General features: G+C 42.2%; 2 protein-coding genes across 6 annotated transcripts in view; one reads left to right on the forward strand and one right to left on the reverse strand.

Moving 5' to 3' along the window:
- Positions 1 to 6,182: 6,182 nt before the first annotated feature.
- DDIT3 (DNA damage inducible transcript 3) lies at positions 6,183 to 18,220 on the forward strand. 5 transcript variants are annotated; one of them, XM_070740926.1, is made up of 4 exons: positions 6,183 to 6,745; positions 9,050 to 9,101; positions 14,037 to 14,201; positions 17,356 to 18,220. In XM_070740926.1, exons 3-4 carry the CDS (start codon positions 14,061 to 14,063, stop codon positions 17,779 to 17,781), a joined length of 567 nt encoding a protein of 188 aa, XP_070597027.1. In that variant the 5' UTR covers positions 6,183 to 6,745; positions 9,050 to 9,101; positions 14,037 to 14,060; the 3' UTR covers positions 17,782 to 18,220. The 5 variants fall into 5 exon arrangements, with proteins under 5 accessions (XP_070597027.1, XP_070597029.1, XP_070597026.1 ...); XM_070740928.1 differs by having other exon boundaries at positions 6,458 to 6,745; positions 17,359 to 18,220; XM_070740925.1 differs by lacking the exon at positions 9,050 to 9,101 and having other exon boundaries at positions 6,724 to 6,745; positions 14,040 to 14,201.
- MARS1 (methionyl-tRNA synthetase 1) overlaps positions 18,185 to 24,436 on the reverse strand; it is a 28,561-nt gene continuing 22,309 nt past the window's right edge. Inside the window, exons 17-21 of the mRNA XM_070740923.1 lie at positions 24,277 to 24,381; positions 22,863 to 23,046; positions 21,277 to 21,345; positions 19,505 to 19,570; positions 18,185 to 18,495 (exon numbers count right to left, since the gene is read on the reverse strand). Coding sequence (XP_070597024.1) covers positions 18,367 to 18,495; positions 19,505 to 19,570; positions 21,277 to 21,345; positions 22,863 to 23,046; positions 24,277 to 24,381 — 553 coding nt within the window. The 3' untranslated portion in view covers positions 18,185 to 18,366. The remainder of the gene's footprint in view (positions 18,496 to 19,504; positions 19,571 to 21,276; positions 21,346 to 22,862; positions 23,047 to 24,276; positions 24,382 to 24,436) is intronic.

A 24,436-nucleotide genomic window follows, 5' to 3' on the forward strand; every position in this document is an offset into this window, starting at 1 on the left:
TTATATTGTGTTGTTTAAGTGTGCCCCCCCCCCCTTTTTTTTGAGCAGTGTATATTTAGCAACCCGACTGTCACAGTTTAACGGAAGCTGACAACGTGGTCAGGATCTTGTCATGCAGGAAAGAAATCCTCCCTCGGGATACAGGTAGTCCTCAACTTATCATAGTTCATTTAATGACCATTCAAAATTACAACGGCACTGAGGAAAGTGACTGACCGTTTTTCACTCTTACAACCATCAAAATTCAGACACTTGGCCACTGACTCATATTTATGAGTCCTGAGGGTCATGTGATCCCCTTTTGTGATCTTCCGATAAGCCAAAACCAATAGGGAAACCAGATTCACTTAAACAAATGTGCTTCTTAACTTAACAACTGCAGTGATTCACTTAACAAGCGTGACAAGAAAGGTCATAAAGCAGGGCACAACTCATTTAACTCATCTTACTTAGCGATATAAATTTTGAGCTCAATTGTGGTCATAAGTCAAGGACTGCCTGTAAATCAAATTTATGCAGCAAAAAGATTAGATGGCTCTCTTGATTGTATAACCGCACACTGATTAACTTTAAACAAGGCTAGCATTGTTTATGTTCCGCGAGGTATGTTTACCTAATTCAGTTATTTTCAACAAATCCATATGGCACATTTTGAACAATTGGTAATACTGTAGAATCAAACCTAATTCTTTTTTTGGAGGGGTAGGGAGGGAAATACAATACTAGGTGCCTTCCAGTCGTTCTCAACTTCAGCTTTTCTGATCCCTAGCTACATAACAATTGCATGTAATTCTGGGAACTGTAGTCCAAAATCTCTGAAAGGTAGCATATTCTCAAATGCATCAAAATAAAATAAAATAAAAATCAGAAGACAAACAAGCCTGGCTGAAAATGTATATTGTGCCATTAATTAATGTCACAATAATTAATAATTATTACTGTTTAGATTCCTGCAAGTTAATTCCCTGCACTAGAATCACTGGCTCTTATCCAAAATAATGAGAACACATGGGGATTTTGCATAAGAAGACTGTAGTTTCAAACATTTTTAACAATTGCCAAGGAGTTACCCCTACCTGATAAGCCAATTCCTACCAAAGAAGATTAAGGGTGCTATCTACTGTCCAATTTATTTTCTTCTAAAGATAGTAACTGATGCATGCATGGGAATAGCCAGAGCAATTCTGTAATCTGAAGGATTCTGAGAGAGTTATGTTCCACTCTTGCCTTTCCCAACCTGGTGCCCTCTGGATCTGCTGCGCCAATATTCCCACCATACTCTTTCACACAACACTCCTGGAAGGGGAGACTTTCTGCACATTTCGTCTCCGACTTTCCTAAACCGTCACGACAAAGTTTAATTAACCTCTTTTTATTTTGACTCAAGTCGGGAAATGGTACCAACCACTTTTCTGGTGTCTTTTTAACCTTTCAATCACATTGGAGGAGAGGAGCCCTCCTTTTACTCCCCCCCCCCACACAGTCTGAACACAAGAAATGGGAAATTCAGAAACCAGATTCCAAGCAGAACCCTCTTAAAAAGAAATTTGTGGGGAAATAATATGCATCTGACATGCATATTTTCTGCCTTTCCCTTTTTATTGCCACCTGCAGTTGGTTGGGAGAGCCTGAAAACAGGAGCTGGAAACTGTCCCAGTTACTGCCCCTTCTTTCTTGGGTCACAGACACCCCCTCCCCCTAATCCTTGAAGGATGGCTAAACTTTTCTCACCATAGCATTTAACCCGTCTTTCTTAGCAACATAATTTTTGAGCTCCACTGTGGTCGTAAGAGCGGGGTTTGCAACCCCCCCCCTTAGCTTTGTGCAATCGGGGTTTAAAAGGGGGGACACCCCCACCCACCCACCCCGTTTCCCCATTCCCTTTCGGTACAAGAAGATCAATTTAAGAGGTGGCGGCCAAATCGCCCTTTGCCAGCAGCTCCTCTTTTAACCTTAATGGAAAGGCTGGGCAACTCCGGCAAGAAGTTTGAACTGTCAAGAGAAGCTTGCAAAGCGGGAGATCGGCTCGACTCCGGCCGCTGGCGACTCCCATCGCCTATGCCAATTGCACCGACTTCGGAGGGTGCCCGGGGGGCGGGGGGTCCCTTTGGCACTTACCTTGGTTCATGGTGCCCCCTCCCCAGAAGCAGCTTGCAAGCTCCCAACTTGTGATCGCGTCTCTCCCGGGGGACGGAGCGGGAGGGGGGGTCCTACGGGCGGCCACCCCCCCACTTGCGCTGGGTGCCGGGTGGGGTGCGTTGGGGGGGTCAGGGTGCAGAGGATCGCGGGTGCTCTCCACCCCCACCCCCCAAGTGCCTACCTCACTCCCTCCCTCCCCCCTGGACTCGGTGCCAGGAAGAGGAGGGGGTAGAGCAAGGGAGCTTCCTCCCTGGCATGCGCACTGGGGGCCGGCCGAGGGTGGAGGTTGGGGGGAGTGGGGGAACAGCCCTGGGAATTCCGTTCCCGACCTCCTCCGCTCTGCGCTTTAGGGCGCAGGAGCTGCGCTTTGCGCGCAGGGCTGGCAGTAAAATCCGGCCTGGGCAATTTTGGGTTGTTTCGAAGTCCCGGTGCGGGAATCGGAGCGGCACTCGCGGCCTGCCTTTGCCCACTAGCTCTTAAGAAGCTCGGAAACGAATTGCGTTATCTGGAATGCACTGCCTTTGGAAAGGACCCGATCCCGGACCGCAGGGATCTTTAAACAGGGGAATGAAGGATGAAGTCCTTCCATAGCCATCCTTGGTTTTGCCTCCGAATGGATCAAATTTGTGTGTAACTATATGCAACGACATTAAGTAAAGGTGGTCTATAAGAGGATGGGAACTGTAGTTATTCTAGGGAATCTTCTCCTCATTTTGGGGAGAAAAGTAGAATCCAAAGTTGTTCTGCTACAATGGGCAGAAACTTTGCAAAGAAGAATTCAAAACGAATTAATGTAAGTTGCTAAAGTCACAGGTAGGAGATTGGGAGGGGAGAGGGGCTATAGAATAAAATATACAGATTAATTTAACTATTAATCTGTATATGTTCTGTAAATGGCTCAAACTAATTGACCGTATTTAGATAGTTTGCTGGATTAAGTACCTGGGTGACAAACAGCTTTAGTCTAGCCCTTTGTGTGGAGGAAGTATTGTGTTCTCACTTGGACAAAGTGGGGGATAGCAGGAAAAACTCTGGTCTCCATGCCTGTGCTGCTACCTTTCCAGAGGCATTTTACTGACCATGCTGCAAACAAAACCCTGAATATATTTCTCACTTGATGCAGCAAAGAAGCTCTTTTTAAGTAACATTAAAAAAATTACTTATTTGGACAAATGAAAATGTTACACAATGCAGCATTCAGTTTCAAACTCAGAGAGGAGTTTACAGATTTTCAAACAATTTGTCTTGGCCTCAGAGGTTCAGGTAGAGAATTAGATGTTAAGCAATAATTGATAGATATCCCATGCAAATAATTTAGCTTCTTTTCTTAAATGCTCTGAACTGACAATTGATATGGCTGGGCATTCAAGGGATGGTGCAAGTGAGGTGTTTCTACTACCAGATACTGGTAGTATCAGTTAACATTGTTTCCTCATTGCTTATTTCAGTGTTGGCTGGGGAATTCTGGGAGTTGAAGTCCAGATATCTTCAAGTTGCCAAGGTTGGGAAACACTGGCTTATTTGACCCTTATGACAATCCTTAAGTGTTGTACCTCATGATTCTTGACAAATGTATCTTGTCTTTTTATATACACTGAGAGCATATGCACCAAGACAAATTCCTTGTGTGTCCAATCATACTTGGACAATGAAGAATTCTATTCTATACAGTTTTATCTGGGATTTCAATAGTGGGATGCTCTTCAGATATTTTACTAATTAATTTAACAGGACAGTTTAAGGTTCTGGATTTTATTCCCAAAACATGCTTTGAAGGCAAGAACATAATAGCCATCCAAAGTGTTGCACAGCCTATGGTGTGTGTGACATAGATGTGATAAAAGGCTGTACATACTCAGCTAATTATGTCTGAGCACAATTGGATGTTGAACACAAACTGATGTGGAGATCACAGCAATACATATCTTAATTATGAAAAATTTAACTACGTAATAGAAATGTATGCAAAATATACATTCAGACATTGGAATCAAGGTAAGGGGTTTCTCATACAAAAAAATATATGTTCAAATGGATACATAGGCAATTGCATTGGCTTTGGCATTCTACTAAGCATGGTAAATTATGATTTCTGGTTCTCTGGAATGGAGCAAAAGCTGACAAAAGGTTATTTCATATTAAATAATTCACAGGATAATTATTTCTACAAGACTTGACAATTTATACTCCATAAATCACATGTAGGTCCAATGCACTATCCTTCATAGGCATCCAACAACATTCTGACCAAAATCAAAATATTGTTTCATACAGGTAGTCCTTGACTTACAACAGTTTGTTTAGTGATCATTCAAAGTTACAATAGCACTGAAAAATGTGACCTATGACTATTTTCATAGTTACCACCTTTGCAGGATCACGTAAACAAAATTCAGATGCTTTGCAACTGGTTCGTATTTATGACTTTTGCTGTGTCCCAGGGTCATGTGATACCCCTTTGAAACCTAACAGTCAATGGGAAAGTTGCTAACTTATCAATTGCAGTGATTCACTTGACAATTGTGGAAAGAAAAATTGTAAAATGGGGCAAAACTAACTTTACAAATCCCTCGCTGAACAACAGAAATTTTGGGCTCAATTGTGGTTGTAAGTCAAGGACTATCAGACGCAGGCATCTGAGTTGGTCAGTGGTCATATTTGTGAAGAGATGTCAAAAAAATATACAGTGTAAGTTCTATGTAGGAGAATGGTGGTGGTGAGACATTAGATCTAGTCATAATCCCAAAGTTCTTCAAAGCATATAAACTTTAGTTGGCAATTTATTAAAAAGCATGTTTTTATTAATAACGACTGATCTAATTTTCTAATTCTAATAATGTTCCCAATCTGCAATGCTGTAATTATGATAGAAACAGCCATAATTTAATGTGGATTTGTATGCTAAAGTTTCAGGCCCAAGTCTATAAAATTTTGCAGTTGTGTGGAAGTGTACATGAGGATTCTTTAGATGTTCTTGTGGGAGCTCTGAAAGCTCGTTCATCCTCTACTAGACATCCCCTTAAGCAACATTGAGAGAAAATTCTATATTACAGTCTATTTCTAGGGGTTATAAGCTGTGCCAGGCCTGACTAGCATTTCCTCCAAACAGAATGTCATGGTAGAATGTTTTGCAATTCAGAGCTCCACTTTCAATGCTTTGTTGTCAGTCAAAATGATATATAGAGGTTTGCTGATAGGAAACTGAGATTCTGGCTCACAAGCATAACAAATGAAATATCAAGTTATTCAAATTTCATTGCCAATAAAATAAAGGTAGCTTCTCAAATCCATTTTCAAATTAAATAATCATAATATTCCAGTTTAAAAATTCAAGTCCTTTTTCTAAATCTGATACTTGTTTATATTAATTACTTGCATTACTTGCATTCATTTTTATGACTAGATCTGAGGTAGGAAGAGACACAATCCCTACATACACTTTTTAAAAGTGATCTGTTCCCCAAGAAATTGCTTGCTTTTTAAAATTTGAGGTGCAATGTTTACATGTGGACAGTTAAAACGGCCGGTTTAAAATCTTCTGATTAAGAACTACTTATTACAGACAGCAGATTTCTTTTCAAAACAGCAATGGGTTTACAGGAGGAGTTGAGCTTTCTGGAATTCCTGCATGGCATCATTAAAAACCAAGGGAAGAGAATTTTTTCTTCTTCACAACTCTCGTTTTTATTCACAAGCAAATGCATAACACAGCTTTTACTCCTTTCAAACCCGTGCTATTTAATCCAGTTATCTTGAATCGATCGGCAGTTGTATTTAATTTCATTTACATTCTAAAAAAGCCCTCCCCGTTTTTACCCCCCAAGTGATGATAATAATAAGATAGAGTGGACTAGAGCAACAATGGGCCATGTACCATATGTGCAAAGGGGAAGGCCCTGCCGCTGTTTCCCCAAGGGAGAACTGGCCCTTTAAAGCAAACGGTGGGCGTGTCGTGACGTCATAAAAGATGATCGGGGCCTCCCAACGTAATTCGGCCTAGTTGCTACTGGGAGACTTGGGCGCAGAGGCTGGTTGGAGCAGAAGGGGGAGGGAAAAGAGCACATGAAACCAGGCAGGCCCTGTGAAGGGGATACTAGCTGGGCCAAGGTCAGGACTCCAGCCTGGGCTCTCGCTGCCGTGACCGCCGACGGTTGCCAGGACATTGCATCATCCCCCAGCGCATGACTCACCCACTTAAAGACTCGTGACCCTGAAGGGAGGGGGGAACATTTCGGGAGGAGTCATTTCCGGGTGCGACGCGGCAGTATCCTCCGCGGCGGAGCTGCGTCACCCAACACTGGAGGAAAGGCGGGGCGCCGGCGAAAGGACGACGACGGCCCATTGGGCGGCGTCTCCCCTTCGTCCCGCCAATGGGAAGACGCGGCATCGCCCATTGGGCAGGCATGGCGCAAGGGTTGCGTCATGCCGAAGGGGTGGGCGGGGCTCTCTCCGAGATTCTTGGTGACCATCCCGAGCAGGAGGCGGGCGGAGGCATTTGGGAGCCGGCGGGAGAAGAGAGCGGAGGACCATGAGCCACGAGAGGAGAATGAGCCGCAGCCAGCAAGTTGGAGAGAGGATCGCGGACGAGAAGGGGCCGCGTGGGAAGGTGCGATGCCCGGGAGGGGGAAGAGAAGCGCCTGGCCAACTCGGGCTGCCTGCGCTTAAAGGAAAGCCCTGTTCGGGCGCCCGATGGAGGAGGGCTTGCATGACTAGAGTGGAAAAACCCGGAGATGCCCGGCGGGTCTAAGCGCTCTAAGCTGGGCTCCACATTGCAAGATGCGCGGGACTTTCGTTGCCCCCCCGGCCAAAATTGCCCGGTTCATTTTCTCTTTCACTGCCCGACTACTAGTTGGAAAAGCTCCTTTTCTTCGCCCCTTTGCCTGCAGGGGAGTGATGGTGCTTAGGTCCTGGCTGGTGCCGGGTCTGCTTTCTACCCAGAGAGAGAGATCAGGGATCGAGGGAGTTGATTTGCTCATCTCACGTAACGCTCGGTTTAACATTTTAAACTGAACGGGTTGTAAGATATGTGTATGCTGTAGGAAAGTGAGGGAGAGTTTGAGTCTTTATTTATCATCATCATCATCATTATTAATAATATTAATATTAAATAAAATTTCATACGAAAGGCATGAATACGGGGCTGGAGGGGGCATGTTGCAAAGCCGGTATACAGTAACAGGGCGTTGTTGGATTTCCCCCAAGCAGTTCCCAACTTCCTTCCTAGCAAAACTTGAATGAGGTGCCCAGATTTCCGTGGTGAACTTAAGGATGGTAGCCTGGCGCTTTGCAGTAGAGCCAAACCTGCTTTTCCTGGCTGGCTTCTTAGTTTCCAGTGCAGAAGGAGGGAGAGCTCTGGTGGGGCTTGTTTTTCTCTCTCCTAAAATAATTTGATGCTGTGGGCGCTTGGCCAGCTTGGAGGATACATCCTTTCCCACAGCTGCGAGTTGGCTGTGGCCTGGCAAGTGACCCTGAGGACAAAGTGTGGTTTTATAGCAAGCTTCCCCCCCCATCCCATTGGAAGTGAAATCCTGCCTCGCTGAGCACGTTGAAGTTTTTATCAGAATTTATTAAACTATTGGAGAAGTCTAAAAGGGATGGATTCTTGCTGGTAGCCAAGGACAATGCTGCAACATTTTCCCTGTCAAGTTTGGAAAGTCCCCGTTCTCTCCTCGCCCCCCCCCCTTACTTGGAATGCCTGTTTCTCTAATTCCTCAGGGACCATCCTCCTGCGCACGCATAAACATACATCTTTTCCACTAAGCTGCATAACAGTTCTTGGATCCCTAATTCTCCTAGTTTCTTGCATCACTCGGGGCTGATGAAAACCAGTGGTGTGTCCCCAGTGCCTCCTGCTGCTCCTGTGGGGTTCAATGTCGTGTTGCTGCTTTGCTGTTTCATTTGGGGCATTGCAGAAATCTCTGTAGGGGATGCATGGCTAGAATGGACGGCAGCTGTCCTTGTTCCTGCCCTGGGTGTTGACAGTACAATCACATACGCACACCCCGTGTCACTATCTGTGAAGCTCATTGGAAATTTGAAATGGCATATGAAACATGGAGAGCAGTGGTGGGCTGTAAATATTTTTGTTGCCAGTTCATGCATGTGCCGCTTCTGTGAAAGCTCAGAAGCATCCCAGGTCGGGGGGAGGCTTCTGCTAATTGCGCTACCGGTTCTAAGAACCGGTCCAAACCAGAAGCAACCCACTGCTGATGTAGCGAGTATCAGGTTGTAAGGATAGAAGGATCCCCCCCCCCCAATAATCAAATGAGATTTCTTTTGTCCGTATTTTACTAAAAGGAACCTCTAACCACTTAGATTTGGGAAGTGTAGATTCTGATTCTTGCAAGTGTAGACATTGTCTTATTTGGTCTGCTTGAAGTGTCTTATCAGCAGTTTAGCTTGTGACCCCATGTTACTTTGGCCGCCTCTGCTTTACAAGGTGGAAAGAAAGTGAATATAGTTCTTTCTGATACCAAGTTCAGTGGAAAAAGAGTGAGCTGCATCCAGGTATTTTTCCATTTGGATTTGCCCTTTTTAACAACAAAAAAAACCCATTAGAAATGATGCATTTAAAAGATAAGAGATTTGGCCAACTCCTGTTATTTAGAAGCATTTCTGAAGGTTGAGGAAAAAAGGAACTTACACGTAACATATAGATATTTATCAATGAGCTTGGAGAAGAGGATAATGCTTTGATCATTACAGTGCATTATATTCTCTTTTAAAGGATAGGAGTGGTGGGGGGGGAGAAACAATAGTAAAGAAAATTTGTGGTGTCCCCATTTCATTCTGCTGTTTAATGCCAAAGGGCAAATTTAGGGGGGTGGGCTTTCCTTGGATGGGTGTAATATGTCTATGCTACATGGCATCCTCTTAATAATAATCACAGATGTTTCTTTTATTCTTTCAGTTACGAACAAAAAATCGCACGCTAATACATCACCACACTTGAAAAAAAAAAGGTAAGAATCCAAGAAAAGCAGTTGCATGGAAGGAAAACCTTGAAATAAATTCATTTTAAGAAGTCTGCATTTTTGAGAATGAGAACTGTTGAATTCAGTGGATTTGCTCCAGAATAGACATGATTTAAGATTGGATTGTAGAGTCTTCTGGCTTTCAGGCCTTCAAGGTCAGTTTAGGGTAAACAGACTTAAGGCTGAGTCATTTCTCATCCCTTTCTCCCTGGGTTTCAGTAATTGTTTTTATGAAAGTCATCCCCCTTGCACAGTTTGCTCATTTCTTCTTCATTTCTTTATGTACACTGCTAAAACAAAATAAAGGGAGCACTTAAACAACACAATATAACTCCAAGTAAATCAAACTTTTGTGAAATCAAACTGTCCACTTAGGAAGCAACACTGATTGACAATCAATTTCACATGCTGTTGTGCACATTCAACTTTGTACAGAACAAAGCATTCAGTGAGAATATTTCATTCATTCAGATCTAGGATGTGTTATTGGAGTGTTCCCTTTATTTTTTTGAGCAGTATATATAATTATCACTAACAAATTTGTAAAAGAACAATACAGATTGTGAATGACAAACTAGGGAAAGTAATGTGGATGAAAAATGCAAAGAAAGAAATAGAGAAAAAAAAGAAGCTGTAAAGAAGTGGTTTTCAATCTTCCTAACAACTACATTTAGATTTTGCCCTTTCTCCATAAGATTACATCATAATGTCTTCTTTCTATAGTCTACACTTTCTAATGATCAGTCACAAGTTCTTTTTTTTCCAGCAGAAAGTCCAAAAGGGCTTTCCAGTCATTAACAAATGGTAGTTGTTGATCTTTAACCAAACAAGTCAACCTCTGCTAATTCTATCATTTCTACATTTCATTGTGTGTATTTCAGAGTCTTTCGATTTTTGTGCCTGTAATAATCTCCAGTATTCCTTAAGTGGCTGTGGGTTTTGCCTCCCAAGGACAATTCCATCTGGCTGTCCATTACCCTGGGGGGGGGGGATTATTGACCCCCTCAGAGAGGGTCTGCAACTTGGGCGTCCTCGTCGATTCACAGCTAACATTGGAACACCATAGGAGGACATTTGCCCAGGTTCACCTGGTGCACCAGTTGTGGCCCTATTTGGACAGGGAGTTTCTGCTCACAGTCACTCATGCCCTCATCACCTCGAGGTTCAACTACTGCAATGCTCTCTACATGGGGCTACCTTTGAAGAGTGTTTGGAAGCTTCACATCGTGCAGAATGCGGCCGCGAGAGCTATCATGGGCTTCCCTAGGTATGCCCCATGTTTCATCAACACTCCGCGGCCTGCACTGGCTGCCGATCAGTTTCTGGTCACAATTCAAAGTGTTGGTAATGACCTATAAAGCCCTACATGGCATCGGACCCGAATACCTACGAGACCACCTTCTGCTGCACGAATCCCAGCGGCCAATTACGTCCTACAGAGTTGGCCTTCTTTGGGTCCTGCCAACTAAACAATATCGGTTAGCAGGACCCAGGGGAAGAGCCTTCTCTGTGGCGGCCCCGGCCCTCTGGAATCAACTCCCCCTGTAGATTCAAATAGCCCCCACCCTCGCCTTCCATAAAATGTTGAAGACTCACCTCTGTCGCCAGGCGTGGGGGTGATTAAGGCCACCCCCTTTTGTTTTTCTGACTTAATTGGGTTGAGTGCATGATTGCGTAGTTGATGATTTTACGATACTGATTATGTTATGTTAATGCTTTTTAAATTAACTTTAAAAAAATAGATTTGTATTGTATTGTACTGTTGCTATGTTGTGAGCCGCCCTGAGTCTTCGGAGAGGGGAAGCATACAAATCTAACTAATAATAATAATAATAATAATAATAATTATTATTATTATTATTATTATTATTATTATTATTATTATTATTATTATTAACACTTTTCTAATTGTCTATCCATTAGTCTCAACAAGAAAAGTTTGGTTTTCATTGAGTAATAATCTTTAAAATTTGTGGTATTGCTATGTATACTTGAACCCAACATTTTCTAGCTGTTTTGTAAATCTACCAAACATGTGACCTATGAGGACATAAATTTTTCTCATTCCCAAGACAGATCTAGTTTCTTCACCATGGATAGGCACAGTGAATTGGGTTCCCATGCTTGTATACCAATGAGGTACACATCTTTCATGTTTGGGATTTGTAGTTTTGACATCCCCCCACCCCCATTGTCATGTGACCACATTTTGGATGCTCAGCAATCGGCCCACATCATGACACTGATTTATGACTTCCCCCCCTACTGATACCAGGGTTTACTTTGCAGGGAAAAAAAATCCCCGTAGGGAACAGTGGGCTTGCTTAATGCCTGCAGTATTCACTTTACAACCTTGTAAAAATACCATAAAATGCTGACCTACTTTACAACTGTCATGGTGATGAGCAAAATTGCAGGCTCAATTATGGATGTAAATTGAGGATTACCTGTGACTCTCTCCAGCATTGTTGATCTTTATAACCTAAAGAATATTATCTTTAGTGGAAAAGTTGAATTTTAAAATATATTATTCAGTTTCATCTATTCACTCTTTTAAAACTGGTCTCTTTTCAAGACAGTTACAGTTATACTGCAAAAATACTTATCTTCATTTAGAATCTAAACCAAGCTCTTCGTAACAATAATAAAGTTCTTACCTACACATGTCAACATAGATTACTTACTGTTCTTTCTTTGACCTACAAAGTGGTGTATTTATATTGCACAATACAATCATCTATCTGTATAATTTACAAATATTAATGTCATCATAAATAAATAAGATCGTTAAGATGCCTCAAATCTCTGTTGTTCATATGGTTGTTATCAGTTATCTGTTGAAATATGCCTAGAATAGTGGGTTTATTTCAGATAAAATATTTGGGTCAGTGGGGAGGGCATACATGTTTATGTGAATTGAAGATATTGAAAACCAGAAACCTTAAAGAGGAATCTTTTTTTATCTTTCAACACAAAACCTTTTAAAGGTTTTGTAATTGTTTCCTTGTGAAAGACAGTGTTAGTGCTTTTCACTAAGAATATTCCAAATGTCTTCAAAATTAGATTAAGGTGATGGACTAGAAACCTGGAGCCTTCAAGTTCTAGGCCTTTTATGAAAGTCAGCTGGGGGACTTTGGGCCACTCACACACTAGGCGCAACACAGGGTGGCCAGAAATCACAGCAATCTGCTCATGTTCAAGTTGTCGGCAGGCACAGACCTGTTTGGCTGTGAGAAGCGTAGATAAAAGGCTAGACCTTTTTCAAGAGGCCTGAAATTTGCTTTAATGGTCCACTTACGGTTTACAGGAAAAGCTAATTGGACACAAAGGCTCTCTGTGCCACCTAACTTCACTATTGCAGTCTTCATTGCTGTTGTGAGTCACTCGTTTTGGCAAACCTGCTTGTGGCTCTGTTAATTGCTAACTCGAGAACCTACAAAAATGGATGGGGCTTTACTTCTCTGAGCATGTCCCAGCTGGCCTCATGGCCAAGGAAGAAAGAAAAGTTCCATGTGTGAGAAGCAGGAAAGCTGGGCTAGTCCTCCCGAGCCTGTCTTGTGATGATGACTCACCTCTTATTTCTCATAGTGCAGGAGGTTTTGATTTTGCTAACCTCAGTCCATTATTAAGACATCTGGAAAAACCCCAGCTCATGTGCAGCATGGCTTGAATACAACTTTGAATTCGGAGCTTGAATAAACTACAGGTAGTCCTCGACTTCAGCAAAACATGTCTGTTGTTAAGTGAGACATTTATTAAGTGAGTTTTGCCCCATTTTAAGAACTTTCTTTCTTTAAGTGAATCACTGCACTTGATAAGTTAATAACCTGGTTGTTGAGTCTGGCTTTCCCCTTGCATCAGAAAGTCACAAAAGGGGATTGCATGACCTTGGGACACATTGAAGGTCATAAAGAGGAACCGGTGGCCAAGCACCTGATTTTTGATCACACGATCATGGTGAGCTGCATGGCAGGGGTCTCCAACCTTGGCAACTTTTAAGACTTTGGGACTTCAACTCTCACTATTCCCCAGCCAGCAAAGCAAAGCTGGCTGAGGAATTCTGGGAGTTGAAGTTCACAAGTCTTAAAAGTTGCCAAGGTTGGAGACCTCTGCTCCATAGGGGTGCCAAGTCTGAAAAAATGGTCATAACTCACTTTTTTTCAGTGCCATTGTAACTTTGAATGATTACTAAATGAACCGTTATAAGTCAAATAATACCTGTATCAGCTCACAGTAGGCATCTGGAGAAAACACACATTTCCCTGCCTGTGTGTCCCAGTAGGTCATTAAAAAAATAAAATCGATAAAGACACCTCTGAAATGAAATACACGCTGCTGTTTTGCTCATTTATACATTGTAAATATAATATACCAATTTCAGTCCTATGTCGAAAGTAGTGTCTACATTGACAGCTGCATTTCATATTCTGAAGAAGTCCTGCAAAGTTCAGAACTGGCTTGTCAGGAGATACGGTGAAGTGACATGTAAGATGGCCGATGCCACCCTAGAACTTAGTGATTGGTCTCATCGAAGAGCTGCTCTGCCTCGCTCTCTTAGGCCCTGCACTCTGGTCGGTTCTCCTAAGAGTGCTGCCCAATTGCAATTTGAGGTTGCTTCCCATTCCATCCTGTGGCTGATTTTACTCTTCTCTCAATTTTTGATCTGAAAAAAGAATTTGCTCTGCCTTAGGTACATCAAGCAGATTTTTAGGAGCTCCTTTTGGGAACATAAGAGAGGTGGTTTCCTAACATGAGAGATTAAAAGGTCTTCCACTTGCCCCTTGTTGTAGGTGATCTGAATTAAAATGGAGCTCTGGAGTAACTTCTTTTTCCAGGACCAAGTCTAACTTGCTGAGCCTGGGTAGCAATCTACAGAGATGTTACTCACTTTTCTGACGGCACTCATAATTTTTTATCTTTCAGAAGCAGTGTGGCTTTCTCTGAACCATGATGGCAGAATCCCTGCCCTTTTCACTGGGCACACCAGTGCCCAGCTGGGAATTGGAAGCCTGGTACCAGGACTTGCAGGAAGTGCTGTCCTCGGATGTATCCAACAGGACAGACCCCTCAGGGGTTGGACAGGAGCAGGTGAGTCAGCTGGTTTGAGTCCTGCATTCAGGTGGGTGGTTGGATTCTTTTATGGGATGGCTCTACATTGTGCTATTTCTGCATTGGAGGGATGTAGCCACTACCCTGAGTAACAGGTCTAGTAGCACTTTCAAAAACGGGCACATTCATTATAGCATAAAACCACATTCCCCAGTCAGGAGCCTTTTAGGTGTTCCCATAATTGCTCATACTGGCCAGGTTTGGGGAGTTATAGTTGCATACACACCTGGAAAACAACCAATAAGAAAAAGATGCCTTTGTATTTTACTTCATTTATGATTCCTCTCCTCCATCAAGTAATGATCTGCAGAATTTTGTCCTAGAATGCTACAATTGTTAACATTTTTCAAGTTAAAGTCTCGATATAAAGTCTAAAGAGTTTGTAGATATATTTCAATTTTAAAAATGCCTTAGCAGTTGTAGCCTCCGCAGATCTTTCAGGGCAAGCTTATAATTTAAGCAGGTGTGCTCAGAAGCCATTTGTAACTTTTCAGTAAATGTATAATTTGAGTAGTGGGCGTATTGGAATGTTCTTTCTGGCTGCCTTCCACTATATCTTGCTAAAAGGAGCTTTTTAGTTGTGGTCATTAGGGCCTTTTTAGTTGTGGTTTTTAATATGTTTTTTATATATTTTGTTGTTATGTATGCTGCCAAGAGTTACAATATGTGATGGGTGACTTATATAATCCACCCAGCTTTCTGAAAAGGCCCGAAGACTTGGCTTTCCCCCCAAATGTTGGGATAGGATGAAGTGACTGCAATGTCAGAAGCTTGGTTTGGTGCCAGGTTTTTGTTTTTAACATTTACGGTTTTAATATTGTTTAATTCTTGATTGAGAGCCATCCTCAGTTTGGTCTAAGATAGGCAGCTATATAACAATTTTAAATAAATAGTGATGAATAAAATAAGTGAAAGATGATGTTTCAAAATGCAGCATGCTAAATTTATAGCACTCATTGGTCTGTCATGTGTTCAAAAGCAAGCCCTTCAATGCAATACTCCCAGTCTTTCAAAAGATTATTCAAATGTGAGGTGGACAGTATATAAATGTAATACATGTCTTGACTTGTTAGTGTGCTTGTTGAAGTGTGTTGTTAAACTCCATGTCATCTTAAGTAAACACATGCAGAGCTTAGAAATTATTCTTTCCTTAGAAATCTATCATTCCACAAAGAACTTGTCGAATAATGCCGTGAAATTTTAATAGCTGGGGCTAATATGGGGACATTTTTTATAACAAATTTTGATGGCTTAATCGGTTTGCAGTCCTCTAACTCCGAGAACATCAAAGATGCAAATGGAGGCAAAGGCTTAATACCAACATGGCTACAAATATAAATTTTGACCTTCATTATCTCCTGCCAGCCACCGATCCAGAGGTGGTGGCAGCATCCAGCTACACTATTAAGTGTGCAATTTTGGAATAGCATCCCCAATTTTCTCCATTCACAAGAGCTCATTGCCTCAGGAGTAAACCGGCAGTCCTTGTTTAATTATCACAATTGGGGTTTTTCTTTGATTTACCTGCAAAGGTTGTAAATGTGGGGACTGGTCACAAAGTTACTTTTTCATCGTTGCTGTAATTGAATGGCTGCTCTGTGAGATGGTCGCTAAACGAGGACTGCCCATACTCTTTACACTATATTGCTAGGAAGTAATAGGCATGGCTTGGCTACTCTGCATTTGGGAGGTGTCTTTTTTTGCTGTCAGATTTCAGATGATGCAAGTTCAGTAACAAAGAGATTTGTTACTTTGGCAATTTGGTACCTCCCAATTTGTCTTGGTGGAGTTATTTGAACCAAACTTGGATATACTTCCATTTTTTTTATCCAAGTTAAAAGTATACGACACAGGGCCCTGATGTGTTACATATAACTTACGTTCCACTATGTGATGACTTTATCCAACACTGTCAGTTAAACATGCTGTGTGGGCAAGGCAACTAAGCAAATGGGAGCTTCACGGGAAGGAGGAGTTGTGAGTTATAGAATTTTGATAGGTTGTCAAGCTGTGTGGTATAGTTTCCATGACAGCACCCATCTTTTCTTGAAGGGCTATACAGTAGAACCCCGACTTACGAGACTAATTGGTTCCGGAAGGAGGCTCGTAAGTCGGAACGCTCGTATGACGAAACATTGTTTCCTATAGGAAACAATGTAAAGTCAATTAATCCGTGCAACAACAAAAAAACCCGCTGCCGTCGAACGCGGAAGTTAGCGTTCGGCTTCAGGAGACAGCTCCTTGGCGCTCGTATCCCGAATGTGAGCTTGGGAGGCGAACAAAAATGTCGCTCCCCTCCCAGCTCTTATCTCGAGTAGCTCGTAAGTAGAAACATAGAAACATAGAAAACTGACGGCAGAAAAAGACCTCTTGGTCCATCTAGTCTGCCCTTTTACTATTTCCTGTATTTTATCTTAGGATGGATATATGTTTATCCCAGGCATGTTTAAATTCAGTTACTGTGGATTTCCCAACCACGTCTGCTGGAAGTTTGTTCCAAGGATCTACTACTCTTTCAGTAAAATAATATTTTCTCATGTTGCCTTTGATCTTTCCCCCAACTAACTTCAGATTGTGTCCCCTTGTTCTTGTGTTCACTTTCCTGTTAAAAACACTTCCCTCCTGAACCCTATTTAACCCTTTAACATATTTAAATGTTTCGATCATGTCCCCCCTTTTCCTTCTGTCTTCCAGACTATACAGATTGAGTTCATTCAGTCTTTCCTGATACGTTTTATACTTAAGACCTAGAGCTGCTCGTATGTCGAGGTTCCACTGTATTCGTGTTTTCTTAGACACGAGAGCACGGCTAAAATCTGCAGGTTAATGCTGCAGGGCTAAAATCTGCAGGTTATATTGAACATTACAGTGATTTATGTAATCCCCCACCCCTTCCTTACATCAAAGGACTGAGTGGGATTCCCCCCCCCACACACACACTATATTCAAATTTGTGAAAAAGAACAGGCAAGAAAGGCAGCCAGCAAAACAAAGCCGCCTTTTATCAGTTTGACAGCTAAGAACTTTGTTTTGTAAACGACACTCTGCTGCCTGCCACAGGGGCTTTATTGGAGATAGAGGCCAACAATATGCATCCTCTTTTAACCCCTCTCTTGCTCCATTTCTTTTTCAGAAGGAATTCGATGGCTTTGATGGTGCTGCTCTCTTGTGGAACTTGGAGACTTCCAATTCCTTGGAGCTCAATGGGGATATAATGTCAGGAAACTATGACTTGGAGCCTGATCTTGCAGCAGAACTTTTGGAGCAACTGGGCCAGGAGCCCCCAGGGCCAGCGGAGTCTGATTCTAGCCATGGCTCTCCTACACAGACCACGGATGATGATGAGGGGACGTCCACTAGCCGAAAGAGGCGGCAGAGTGGCCAGCCTCATGGCGGCAAGAGACAGCGCGGTAGAGAACGGGAGCAGCAGAATGAGCGCAGAGTGGCTGAGCTGACGGCACACAATGAGCATCTCCAGCAGGAAATAAAGCGCTTGACTGCTGAGGTGGAAGCTACACGAGCAGCTCTCATCCAGAGGATGGTGAGCCTAAAGACGTGATGGGGGTCCTGGGACACTTTTCTGCACTGAAATTATTTCTCCTTGCTATGGACCGACATGTGCAGGGCTTCATCCTTTCCAGATTGAGTGACTGTGCAGTGTGCCGAAAATGGGAGGCACTTGTTGACACCTTAAGGCACATCAGTGCCCCGCAACATTTTACTTTTGAGACCCTTGTTCTTGTACTCTGAGTAGTAGACAAGTGGACTTCCCTTGTAGAACTGTACTCTGCGTGGCCCAGTTATTTTAGGCAAAGAGGAGATCCCTGACTTTCCTAGAACTGACCGGCAGTTGTGGAAGTGACTTTTTTTTTAAATAGTTATATCTGTTCTTTTCCTTGGCAGAGATGTCAGGGAGGAATGTCTGCATGTATTGTTCTATACAACAGTGCTTTGTACTAGTATAAAGAGCAATAAAGTATTTATTTTGTCCCGTGTAATCCAACAGTTTGAAGGTTCTGGAACTGTTCATGGGAGTCACAAAAAGACTAACAAAAGGAGAAAATTAAATAGTATCACAGTTGCTAGCAATTGTCACAAACCAAATGAACCTGAGACGTCTTGACTGCGGTCACAGCTCCGCCGGTCACTTTTTCTTTTTTCCTTTTCCTTCTACCACATGGAGCTGTTGCTGCAGTTCCACCAATTCTGAAACCACGACATCTACTTGCTCTTTTCTGGCGCCCTGGGCCTTTGTGTGTTTCACCTGGTTACCCTAAATAACAAAACTGCAGTGAGTATATGGCAACCTTGTTCAAGAGGAAATTCCAAGTTAAAAACCAACATAAGCTAAGATTTTCCTGGAAATTCTGACATAATGCATTTCTTTAATAACTTCTTAAAAAATCATTGTAGTTTCAAAGAAAATGGGAACAAATACTGGTAGAAGAGCAGACTAGCATGGAAAACACTGTATTTCATATATCGTATGATGAACGTTTAAGGGAAATACGCATGTCTAGCCTAACAAAGAAAAGGATTAGGTATCATAGCTGTCTTCCAATGCAGTTAGTCCTCAACGTATGACAATTGCACCCAACATTTATGTTACTAAGTGAAAAAATTGTTATGAGTTTTGCCCCACTTTATGACTTTTCTTGCCATATTTCTTAAGAGAATCACTACATTTGTTATTTAATAACACAGTTATTAAGTGAATCTAGATTTTCCCATTGCCCTTGACTATCAGAAGGGGATCACATGACTCTGGGACACTGCAACTGTCATAAATGAGTCAATTGTCAAGCATCTGAATGTAAATCACATGACCATGGGGATGCTGCAACAGTCACAAGTGTGAAAAATTGTCATGTCATTTTTTCCAGTCTTGCAGAATTTTGATTGCTAGGGTCACTGGTCATCTCAGAACAAAATGTGGGTATTCTCACAAAACGGCTACCATGGTAGGAATAGCTAGTTGCCAGATACCTGTTTAACCAGAGCATGCTAATATGTAAACTACAATTTACAAGTCATGGTACATGCTCAGTCCAAAGAAGCAAACCTCTTATTAGTGTGTTGTACAAATTCACTATACTGGAATTAACACAATCCACTCACAACCTACAGCATTATTTTATTCTGTTATATTAGAAATAAGTGGTACCTAAATGTGCTCCTATGCAGGCAAAACACATCAATAAGCTATACCGGGAAGTCTAGACCTTAATGATGGCTACACTTTTTATTAACCTCATCCCCAACATTTCAGAATCCAGTCTTACCCGTTTATCTCCTTCCTGAAGTTCCTTCCCTCCCAAAGTTTTCTCTATATTTGCATCTGCTTTTTGCTGGAAGCCAAAGAAGATAAAAATTATTTAATGAGCCACACATCTCAAACTTTTTAATGTAATTCACACCACGCTTGTATGATCTCCAAATCAAATTATGCTTATTGACAAGACGGAAAAACAATGCTAAAAGTATTACAATACAGCTAATTTCAGGAAATGGAGAAAGAGGGCCTGCACTGCTTATTGAGCACCACCCACGAAAGGAATACAATGGTGTCACAATATTAAGGTAAAAGACAAAGTCAAAGAACTGGTGTATAATTGTAGCAATCTGAACATTTTTTGAGGGAGGATTTAAGAGGCTAGAACACTTCAGAAATTCATACAAGGATTTGATTCTCGTGGAAATCTAGAATCTAAAGGATGCTTGTGGAGAGCTAATAATAATTATAGTAATACGGAGAGGGGCGGCATACAAATCTAATAAATAATAATAATAATATAATAATAATAATAATAATTTATTTGTTGCCCAATTCCCAGTGATTCTGGGAAATTTGTAAATTGTTTAAAACAAGAATAAATTTAAATAAAGATAAAAATAGGGTGACAAGCTGGGTAGGAGGAAAGAAAAACAACCTGTTTAAATGGAAACATCAGTCATCCTCACACCAAAGCCTTTGGTGAAAGACCTTTAAAACACCAGTAGGGTAGGGGCCATTTGTATTTCCCAGAAGGTAGATCTTGTTACAGAGAAACTTTGTTTCCAGGATTCCAATAGATGGTATTACTTAACTGAAGGAACCTGGAGTGTGCCAACCCAACCAGATCAGATTGGCCAGGCAGATATTGTGGGAGACAGGTGAACCCCCCACTCCTTCCAGTACCTAGACCCTATGCCAAATGTTATCCAGTTTAAAAAAAATACCTTTGGCTTCAGTGGGAAGTCTTCAGACTGGAAAACAGGAGAAGGGAACCAGAGAAAGACCAGAAAGAGGCAGGAATAGTTATGTGGTACAGCAGAGGAAGGTTTTTGCAAGCAGCCTAGAGTATCTAAACCAAATTGCTCAACAAAGAGGAGGAGGGAGAAGAGGAGGAGAAGGAAGAGGAGGACACAACAGCTACTGGACAGATTTACAAATATCTTGGTTTGCAACAGTTCATTTAATGACCATTCAAAGTTACGTGTTAATCCCCTCAAATATTTACAACATAGTCCTGGAATTACAAATATTGAAGTACCACGGCAGTCATTCACCCTTACGAACGATTAGATTAACAAGAGGTGCTGCAACTTAGCGATTGACAGAGGCTTTACTTTGTGGGGAAGGGGGTTGTGCATTTGGTCCTTTTCGGAACATGAGAGGGAAGGCTTTCTAACATGAGAGATGATAAGGTCTTCCACTTGCCCACTGTTGTAGGTGATCTGAATTAAAATGGAGCTCTGAAGAAACTTCCTTCTCCCAGAGCAAGTCTAACTTGCTGAGTTGTGTAGCAATCTATAGAGCTGTTACCCAGTTTTCTGACAGCACCCATAACTTACACAGCAGCTCTAAGTGCACCCTGCTTGTCAGGTTTTTACCTCAGCATGTAGAGAAGAGGGGCATCTGGCTACTGATCTCCCAGATCATAAAGTTGTGGGATACTGCGAAAACATCCCAATTATTTTAAGGTGCTTCAGAAGAGGTGTAGATACATTTCCTCTCACTGTCAAAGGCTTCCAAAGAAGTCTTGATGGATCGCTTCATTCCGTCATTTCTTACCTGTCCATTGAAACGCTTCCTCAAGTTTTCAATTTGTTCAGCCTCCAACTTTTGGAACAAAGGAGTCACCTGGAATGAAATATAAAGAACATGAAAAATCGGGTTTGTGAGTGGGTGGCCTAATTACATACATAGAAGGCTATATGCATGCTATAGATTTATCATCTGAGTGCTGTATTCAGTATCCCCATTCATTTAGTTGCTTGTAAATGTTTGGCATTCTGTGGACAGTACCTGATAAAAGGGTGGATGGGTAGCATGGCATAATTTAGAAACATAGAAACATAGAAGTCTGACGGCAGAAAAAGACCCCATGGTCCATCTAGTCTGCCCTTATACTATTTCCTGTATTTTATCTTAGGATGGATATATGTTTATCCCAGGCATGTTTAAATTCAGTTACTGTGGATTTATCTACCACGTCTGCTGGAAGTTTGTTCCAAGGATCTACTACTCTTTCAGTAAAATAATATTTTCTCATGTTGCTTTTGATCTTTCCCCCAACTAACCTCAGATTGTGTCCCCTTGTTCTTGTGTTCACTTTCCTATTAAAGTTCCCATTAAAGTTCCTATTTAAGTTCCCAACAGTATCACTTCTGTGTAACCATTAAGCTATTGTTTAATATTAAACTATTAAGATTAAGAGCAAGCAATTTACATAAACTATATTTCGAAGTATTGGATATTTTCTCAGATTAAAGATTACTGGATACCACTGAGACTTGGTGAGGGGGTGGGGGTGGATTTAAATCAGGGATCTCCAAACTCCTCAGCTCATCAATCCCTTCTTAAGGTTTCAGACCCCAACTAGGCCTAGTGGTTAAAGCACCAGGCTAGGCAGCAGGGGACCGTGAGTTCAAATTTCATCTTAGGTGTGAAAACCACTTGGGTGACTGGGAGTGTATGTGACTGAGAAAGGTATGTTGGATAGTCTGTCGCTTTTAGCTATTTGTAGAAATAATAAAAAAGGGATACAAATAAATAAATATGAAAATTTAATAAATATTGCTTTAATAGTATTGTGATGAAAAACATCAATCCCTTTGACAATCCCCTTGACCCTCAGGATCAATACCAACCACTCTGGAGAATCCCTGATAGCCACATTGACCAATGAAAGAAAATTTGAGACCATGAAATTCACTTATACAAATGGTTTTAAACTTCTTTGTCGCTTGGCTGCCTAGAATATACATAAACTATTTTCCTCATTTGTTTCCACTATGATCCAAATTAATAGTTTTTAAGAACAGTAAAAGGAAAGAAGTTCAAGCTTATAATCTCTCTCATCTATCTATCTATCTATCTATCTATCTATCTATCTATCTATCTATCTATCTATCTATCTATCTATCTATCATCTATCTATCATCTATCTATCTATCTATCTATCTATCATCTGTCTGTCTGTCTGTCTGTCTGTCTGTCTATCTTCATCCATTATCTTAGTATGAATTATATTTTTACATGATCGCTGACTGCATCTATCCTATTATTTATCTCCCCCCCCCCCCAGGTATTTGAAGAACGGGTCCTTGGTACTGCTTCCATCACCTACCACATGGTTTCCACTCCACAGCACCTACCGTGCCAATCTGATGTCCAGCCGGCAAGGTGCAGACGAAGTCATTGGTCACAACATTAAACTTGGATGCAATGCACAGCTGTTCCTGGATTGTAGCACTCACATTGGGCATGTAAGGTTGCAACACAACCGACAGCAAGCTTGCAATGTTTATAGCTACCCCTATCACAGTGCTTGCCCGTTTTCTAGGAAGAAGAAAAAAAAACCATCTCTAAGAAGAAACAAGAAACAGCAAAGCCTAGAAAATGGTGCAACAACTAATAGGCAACCCTGAAGGTTTGGTCTGGTCCTTTGCCATGAAACCTGGCTGGATGATCTTGGGACAGTCACTCTGTTGTTGCGTGGAAATTAGGAGGAAGAACATGTTGCCTTGAGTTAATTGTAAAAATAATCAGGTAGGATACAAATAAAAATAAATATTTAAATAAATATCTGAAAATAAAACCCAGCTCACAAGAATAAAGGCAAAGCAGCCAATGCATTTTTATCCCCCAAGCAACTAACCTAATTCGAATAAGCTATATCCCAAAGTTGGAAGGACAATTCCCTTAGTTGGTCCTACTCAGGGATGGGCTATGGGCCGGAACAGTGGGAACGCCGTTCCGGTGGTGGCAATGGAGTGTGTAGCTGTGCTCCATTGCTGACGGGCGTGCACACACTGTGCATGCACAACTGGCGTGCTTCAGGTAAAAAATTACCTTTTTTTTTTTACTTCCACGCATGCGCGGAAGCAAAGAAACTGGCAATTTTTGCTGCCAGAAGGACGTCCGTGCACAAGATTTCGGCTGCTGCACATGCGCAGCAGCCAAATCTCGCTGCAGAGCCTAGAGGGCAGCTGAGGCCAGCAACAAAAAGCGGCCTGCCCAAACTCCGGCCGTGTGGCCTGCTCTTGGCTCTCCCGCGCTGCAGGAGAGAGATTCCTGTGGCGTGGGAGAGCATAGAGAGACTGTGCAGCCGGGAGCTTGGGGCCACCCAGCCTGTTCAACACGTTCTGGCCCATCTTCTCGGGGCCACTGCAGGAGGTCACATGCAGGAGCAAGGTGAGGGCTCGGTGGGGTGGCAGATGGGTGGTGGGTGGGCCGCTCGTAGCGGAGCTGCCGCTCCCGGTGGGACAGAGCCACCGCAAGTGGTGCGGCGGGGGAAGCAAGGGGGAGCAGTGGCGGTCACTTACCTGATTTTAGCCTGTTTCTGGGGGGGTTTTGCTTCTGCGCATGAGCAGAAGCAAAAACCCTCGGAAATCTCGCACATACGCATCTTCACACAAGATTCGGCTTTTGCGCACCCACAGAAGCTGAATCCTGTGCCGGGCATGCGCTCCCAGCCCATTCTGGTAGCACCAGGAATGATGGCCCGCCCCTGGTTCTACTTGAAGTAAACCATCACAAAATTGCATTTTCTCAGGATCAGACACTCACTTATCTGCATCACTGCCTTTGATGCATTTCCAGGGCTCATTGACCTGAAGGTACTGGTTGCCATGGCGAGCAATATTCAAGATGCTGCGTAAGGCATCACGAATCCTATGAGAGAGAAAAAATGAGATAAGATGTTAAAGTAGCAGAGGTAAGGAAGAAG

This window comes from Erythrolamprus reginae, chromosome 2, assembly GCF_031021105.1.
Source record: "Erythrolamprus reginae isolate rEryReg1 chromosome 2, rEryReg1.hap1, whole genome shotgun sequence".
Taxonomy (NCBI): domain Eukaryota; kingdom Metazoa; phylum Chordata; class Lepidosauria; order Squamata; family Dipsadidae; genus Erythrolamprus; species Erythrolamprus reginae.

Excerpts from the sequence above, each read along its gene's own strand:
- DDIT3 (XM_070740926.1), top strand. The coding sequence starts at position 14,061 with ATGATGGCAGAATCCCTGCCCTTTTCACTGGGCACACCAGTGCCCAGC. Across the intron at positions 14,202-17,355 it reads CAGGGGTTGGACAGGAGCAG|AAGGAATTCGATGGCTTTGA; the intron begins GTGAGTCAGCTG and ends TTTCTTTTTCAG.